General features: G+C 42.3%; 1 protein-coding gene across 1 annotated transcript; it reads left to right on the top strand.

Annotated features, from left to right (window-relative positions):
* The first annotated feature begins 3,829 nt into the window (after positions 1-3,829).
* Positions 3,830-7,009, top strand: LOC130725270 (uncharacterized). The gene is made up of 6 exons (XM_057576514.1): positions 3,830-4,180; positions 4,249-4,386; positions 4,492-4,605; positions 4,693-4,846; positions 4,944-6,365; positions 6,642-7,009. The coding sequence occupies exons 1-6, from the start codon at positions 3,830-3,832 to the stop codon at positions 7,007-7,009; spliced, it is 2,547 nt and encodes an 848-aa protein (XP_057432497.1).
* The last annotated feature ends 409 nt before the right edge of the window (positions 7,010-7,418 follow it).

The raw sequence follows: 7,418 nt of genomic DNA, 5'->3' as shown, positions 1-7,418 counted from the left end.
GAGGTCGGAGATGTTGTTTGGCTAATCATATTGCATCATTCATACATTTTGAGGTTTATACACGGTGGGATGCCGACCTCCGTGGATTCCAAAATGCTCATAAAACCCGGATTTCCACATAAGAACACCAAGTGTGTTTCTTAGTAGCAGACGGAAATGGCAGGCGTATGGTATACTGCTGATCTACCTACATTTGTTTGATGTAAGAGACGCCCGAGCATAAAAGGTTACATACTAGGCCAGTGGTGACTGACTCGTTGGTGCCCTCTATTCGGAGCATTTTTGGTCCTAAGCATGCCATTGCATCTCATCATACATGCTGACCTAATTGTCGAATGTGATTGATATTTGTTATCTTACTTGATAATTGTTTAATTGTCAGTAATTGTCATTTATGTTTCATTGGAGGATATACTACTTACATTGCTATTATAAGCCTATAGAACATAAGTATCTATCCCCGTAAACTTTATCTATGGTGTGTATTATTTATGTAATTCCTTGAGTTGACCCTCGCGCCTGCTGTTTGTGTTTTGGCGGTTGTACGCCCATTGTCAGATGTCCATGGCGGATTTGTTCACGATGGTCCACCCCTCGGGGGGACTAGGTTCGAGATGATAGATCAGGATATCCCCGGCTCATGGGTGGTTGTCCCCGCTAGCCACCGAGCTATCTATTCAGGGAGAATAATAGAGGACCGTGTCGACGAGTTGGGACACTTGATTGAGGTTGTATTGAGGCATTATTCTGTTAGCTTTAACTTTTTTTTTTGGTAAGTTTTTCTGTTAGCTTTAACTTACCACCCGACGTGCATTGTGGACCTGGTGCAGGAGCACCACCACCACCGTTGTCTGACGACGAGGACCCCTTGGAGGAGGAGTCTGTTGGAGGAGCTTCTTCGGGATCGAGTCCCCCATCGTTGCTGACCGTGATGTTACTGGATCGGGTTCCAGACCTGAGATGCCAGCAGAGGAGCTTGTGACTGCTGTCAACCTTCGGTTGAGGACACCGACTTCCTCCCGTGGTTATCGTGTTGTGCTGTTGGTGCACATGACGGAGGAGGACGTGTTCGTTTGCGTAGTGGATGCGGTGACGAGAGTTTCTAGGATTGAGACTCGGTCGGTAGCGAGGGAGGTGATTGATGTAGACAGGGAGCTAGTCGTTCTGGATTCTGATTCAGACAACGACCATGCCAGCGTGTAGGATGAGGAGTGTGAGATACGCTTCTCTGGGGAGGTTAGAGTAGGAGTAGCGCCATAGCTTTGGTCGTCATGTTCTCATTTTGGGGCAGGGTAGGTCCCTGACCTTTAGCTTTTTGTGTGGTTCTCTCTATGGGGATCACAGAGAGTTGGTCGGACTAGGTGGTCTTGTTTAGGCTGTTTTGGGCTGACTTACTTTCGTTTGGAGGACTGTATTTCGAATACTTGACCTTTACTCTGGTTTGTACATATTTGCCTGCGGGCACTACTTTAAGATACTTTCTGTCACTTTTCCCGTGACTGGAGGTTACTCGTGACGTGGCTTGCTACTTACAGTGGGGGCTGTAAATATATCTGTACATTAATTATGTTTATCGTTTATGGGTTCAGTCTTTATTTCGACAAGTCTTTTATTTAAACAAAACGAAAAAAAATATTCACGTTTTTCCGCTTTATATAAATTTTTGTTTACTAAAGTGACGCCACCTAAATCGGGGTGTTATATTGTGGTATCAGAGCTAGTCGAGTCTTTCGGGAGTCTTGGGGAATAGGTCTTCTGTGCTAGGTTGTGTGACTCTGCAAAGAGTAAAAAAATTGATTGTCTGCCAAGCGATTTTTCGCTTTGAATTGATTAAAGTTACTATCTTATGATGAGTTGTAACTGTTTGTCTGACTTAACAGAACATGGTGAATTCTAACCAACTCGCTGAGATGATGGCCACTATGGCCCAAGCCGTGACTGCTCAGGTTAATGACAATGCTATGAGGCATGCAGCTGAGGAAGCACGTGACCAACACCAGCGTCGGAGGGAAGTAACCCTGGACCAGAACAAGGGACTGGATGATTTTAGGAGACAAGATCCTCCTAAGTTCACTGGTGGGACTGACCCTGACAAAGCGGATCTTTGGATCCAAGAGATTGAGAAGATTTTCGGTGTGCTACAGACTGCTGAAAGTGCCAAGGTGGGCATGGCTACTTATCTGCCGCTAGGTGATGCTGAGTACTGGTGGAGAGGCACCAGGGGAATTATGGAAGCCAACAATGAGGAGATCAACTGGAAATCCTTCCGAAATGCATTTATGGAAAAGTATTTTCCAAGTAGTGCTCGGGATGAGAGGGAGGCATAGTTTCTGACACTCCGTCAAGGGGGCATGTCTATACCCGACTATGCTTCTAAGTTGGAGTCTTTGGCCAAACACTTCCAATTCTTCAACAACCACGTTGATGAGTGCTACATGTGTACGCATTTTGTCAATGGACAGAGGCCTGATATCGAGGACTCTGTGAGGCCACTGGGAATTATACGTTTCCAATCATTGGTTGAGAAGACCACGAAAGTTGAGCTGAAGAAGAACAAGAGGTTGAATTGTACTGGAACTAGAGGACCAGTGAGATCAAGTCCTCAGAACTACCAAGGTAGAGGTAAATTTTAGAACAAGAAGTTGTATCAACGTTCTGCTGGGAGAGGGTTTACCCCAGGATCTTACAGATCTATGACTGGTACCGTTGGAGGTTCTGGAAATCAGACTTCGAACAGGGATGTGACTTGCTTCAAATGTGGAAAGACGGGGCACTATGCTAATGCTTGCACAGACGCGAGGCCCCAGTGCTTCAATTGCAAGAGGTTGGGACACACTGCCAGTGTTGTTCCTTTGTCTTGGATTGTCTAAATTTTAGCTAAGTGGTTTTGTGCTAGTTGTGGGACTCGATGTTGTAACATCTTGGCTGTAACATATGTCCCTGTGGGCCTGCTGTGTTTGTTTAAGAGTTGTCATTCAGAAGCGTTGGATTGATCATGGGGTCAACAAGATAGGAATTGTTATAAGGCTTCTGCGTGCTGCATGATGGATTGATTGAGTGTGATCAAATTGGTTCCATCAGATTTGATCTAACGGTTATTTGTGGAAGGTTTCTCTTTTTTTCAAATCTTAGTAATAAGATATTTGTTGCTGATAATATAAGATTGCCTTCCTGGTTATGTTATGGACTCGTTGTTACTCAAGCCCATTGAAGACAAGGCCTGAGGAACTACTATATATGAAGACCAAGACCTAGCTGTTAGGTTACGAATTTTAGCTGATAAGAAATTAGGGTTTTCTTATGAAGTTCATACTGTGTTCTTGTGTGTAACTCTCTTAGCAGCTTTCACAGAATCTTGTTAGGCTGAGAGTAGTTTGAGTGTTTGTTTGATCGTGTGATCTGTCTTCACTGTGCTTGTAAGGGATCAATTACTGTGGCAGTAATTGTGTGAGAAAGTGAGAGGGGCTCTCATACTTAGGGGGAGGACTAAGTAATAAGACACTATAGAAATAAGGAAAGGGGATATGAATAGGGGCTATTCATCTAAGACCTTGTGTACTTGATTATCTGATATAGTGGATTATCTTTCTCGGGCTGAAGCCCTCCAGACGTAGGTGTTTTTCACCGAACTGGGTTAACATTCCTGTGTGTTTTGTTGCTGTTACTTTTACTTTCTGTCAAACTGTTTTCTGTTTGTAATATGTTCTACAAGATGTCTTAGACATCGTGTGAAACATATGTCCTTCTGTGTACCAGAATTTCAATTGGTATCAGAGCAGGCATCCTGTTCTGCTTAGGGTGAGATCCAGGGAGTCTATTTACTGGTATTATGGACAACAACAAGGAAGGAGGGTCTATCAACAGGCCACCCATTTTGGATGGAACCAACTATGACTATTGGAAGGCTCGTATGGTTGCTTTTCTCAAATCCATTGACAACAAAACTTGGAAGGCTATTGTCAAAGGGTGGAAACATCCAGTTAAGGCTGACAAGGAGGGAACCTCAACAACTGAACTGAAACCTGAGGAGGAGTGGAACAAGGAAAAAGATGAGGAAGCTCTAGGCAACTCCAAGGCACTGAATGCCATCTTTAATGGAGTTGACAAAAATATGTTCCGGCTTATCAACACCTGCACAGTAGCAAAAGATGCTTGGGAAATCCTCAAGGTGCTCATGAAGGTATATCCAGAGTACGCATGTCCAGACTTTAGTTGCTGACTACTCAGTTCGAGAATCTGAGAATGAAGGAAGAGGAGACAATCTCTGACTTTCATATGCGAGTACGTGACTTGGCAAATGCATCATTCGCTCTTGGTGAACAAATGTCTGAAGAGAAGCTTGCGAGGAAGATCTTGAGATCGTTGCCTAAGAAATATGACATGAAGGTTACTGCGATTGAAGAAGCCCAAGATATCAGCAGCATTAAAGTGGATGAGCTCATTGGATCCCTGCAGACTTTTGAAATGTCTATCAATGAGAGATCTGACTAGAAAAACAAGAGTATAGCGTTTGTGTCAAATGTTGAAGATGATGACCAAAGCGAGAAAGATGCTGATGAGGATATTGCTGAAGCTATAGCTTTACTTGGGAAGAAATTTAGCAAAGTCATGAGGAAGTTTGATAGAAGATGAAAACCCAACACTTCAGATAAGCGTTTTGATACTGCTAAAAATTTTGTTAATTCTCGCAAGGGCAAGGAAGAAGACAAGACTGGCAGAGGCAAGGGGATTCAGTGCCATGAGTGTGAAGGCTTTGGTCACATCAAGGCAGAATGTCCAACCTATATGAAGAAGCAAAGCAAGGGTATGGTAGCAACATGGTCTGATGATGATTCTGAAGAAGAAGGTGAGACTTAAGTACTAGGTTTTACTGTGAGGTGCAGTTCAGAAAACGGATCAAGTGATGATGATATTTCTGAGGAAGAGCTTGCTGAAACATATAGGATGCTATTCAACAAATGGGAAGAAGCATGCAGTCATGGCTGGTCTGGAAGCTGACAAGAAGAGACTGAAAGATATGAACAAGAATCTCCAAGAGGAGATCTCTGTATTGAAATCAAGACATGAAGAAATGATCAAGTCTGTACGAATGTTAAAAAAGGGCAGTGATGTGCTAGATCAAATTTTGGAGACTGGAAAAATGGCTAAAGATATGAAGGGAATTGGATATGGCCTAGAACCCACATCAGAAGGAGGTAGCAAATCAGAGAATAATTTTGTTCCCTCAGAGAAAAGAACAGAATTCAAGGTGACAAATCAGATGTTCCAACAAGGTGTCAAACATGTGTACCCTCAGATACCTTATGTGTATCCTCAAGTGAGGAGTAAGAGAAACTATAGCTGGAGATGTCATCACTGTGGTAGGTTTGGGCATATAAGGCCCTACTGTTACAAATTGTTTGGGTTTCCCAGACCAAGTAATAGATACTATGTGAACTATCAGCCTGACCAACGGAGACAAGAGTGGAAACCAAAAGGAGGTATACATGCTCTTATTGCTCACACTTCTCTTAGGGTATCCTCAGAAGAAGATTGGTATTTTGATAGTGGATGTTCTAGACATATGACTGGGGTAAAGAATCTTCTTGATAAAGTTAAACCTCGTACTACCAGCTATGTAACTTTTGGGGATGGTGCTAAAGGGAAAATCAAAGGATCAGGAAAGTTGGTCAGCTCTGGGTCACCTGGACTAGATGATGTTCTGCTAGTGGAAGGGCTAACTGCAAACTTGATAAGTATAAGTCAACTATGTGATCAAGATTTTGACGTGTCTTTTAACAAAACTGCTTGCAGGGTTATTGATAGCAATGGTGAAGTGGTTATGAGAGGAACTCGTTCAAAGGACAATTGTTACATGTGGACATCTCAAGACAAAGCAATGTCTTCAAAGTGCTTGTCAACAGTTAAGGAGGAGGTTATTCTATGGCATCAAAAACTGGGCCACTTGAACCCCAAAGGCATGAAGATGATCATTTCAACTGAGGCCATCATGGGTCTGCCCAAGCTGAAAATAAAAGAAGATAGAATATGTGGTGAGTGTCAGGTTGGCAAACAAACTAAGGCATCTCATAAGAAACTTCAGCAAGTTCCTACATCCAGAACTCTTGAATTATTACACATGGATCTTATGGGCCCAATGCAAGTGGAGAGCCTAGGAGGAAAAAGGTATGCATTTGTTTGTGTTGATGATTTCTCTAGATACACTTGGGTTAATTTTATTGCAGAAAAATCAGATACCTTCAGTGTATTTAAAGAGCTGTGTCAGCAAATTAAAAGGGAGAAAGGTTATGGTATTGTAAGAATTCGCAGTGATCATGGGAAAGAATTTGAAAATGGCAAGTTCTCTGAATATTGCTCAGATGAAGGTATTAATCACGAATTCTCAGCTCCCATCACACCTTAACAAAATTGGGTGGTTGAAAGGAATAACAGAACCATTCAAGAATCTGCAAGAGTCATGTTGATTGCAAAGAAGTTACCTCTGCATTTCTGGGCTGAAGCTATGAGTACTGCTTGTTATATTCATAATAGAGTGACTATCCGATCAGGAACTTCCTCCACTCTTTATGAGTTATGGAAAGGGAAGAAGCCCACAGTAAGCTACTTTCATGTTTTTGGCAGTATATGCTATATTTTGGCAGACAGAGAGCTAAGGAGAAAGCTTGATCCTAAAAGTGATGAAGGCATCTTTCTTGGATATTCAACCAACAGCAGAGCCTACAGGGTCTACAACAATAGATCCAGAACTATGATGGAGTCAATAAATGTAGTGATAGATGATAGCCTAGGAGAGTTGAAAAATATTGAAGAGGATGAAGATGATACTCCTTTCCAGTCAGATGATGGTAATCCACATGTGTCCGACATCAGGTCCAACAATGAGGCTGACAACAATACTGAGAATCTGAATACAGGGAATAAAATACCCTCCATTAGAGTTCAGAAGAATCATCCTAAGGAGAACATCATTGGAGACCTGCATGAAGGGGTTACCACTAGATCAAGATAAGTTATTGCAAATAGTTGTTTCATTTCCAAGATTGAACCCAAAAATATGAAAGAAGCTCTTGCTGATGAATTCTGGATAAATGCAATGCAAGATGAACTTGGTCAATTCAAGAGACTGTGTGTTGGAAAACAAGGGAAGTTGGGATGATCTACTATCATTGATTGAGTTCACTTACAACAACAGTTTTCATACGAGCATTGGAATGGCACCGTATGAAGCTTTGTATGGTCGCAAATGTAGAACACCTTTGTGTTGGTATCAAGATGGGGAGAATTTGTTAGTTGGACCAGAACTTCTGCAACAGATAACTCAGAAGATCAAACAGATCAGAGAGAAGATGAAGACTTCTCAAAGTAGACAGAAGAGCTACGCCGATCAAAGGCGCAAAACCCTAGAATTTGAAGAAGGA

This window comes from Lotus japonicus, chromosome 6, assembly GCF_012489685.1.
Source record: "Lotus japonicus ecotype B-129 chromosome 6, LjGifu_v1.2".
NCBI classification, from domain to species: Eukaryota; Viridiplantae; Streptophyta; class Magnoliopsida; order Fabales; family Fabaceae; genus Lotus; species Lotus japonicus.
This window is presented reverse-complemented; position numbering and strand designations above follow the sequence as displayed.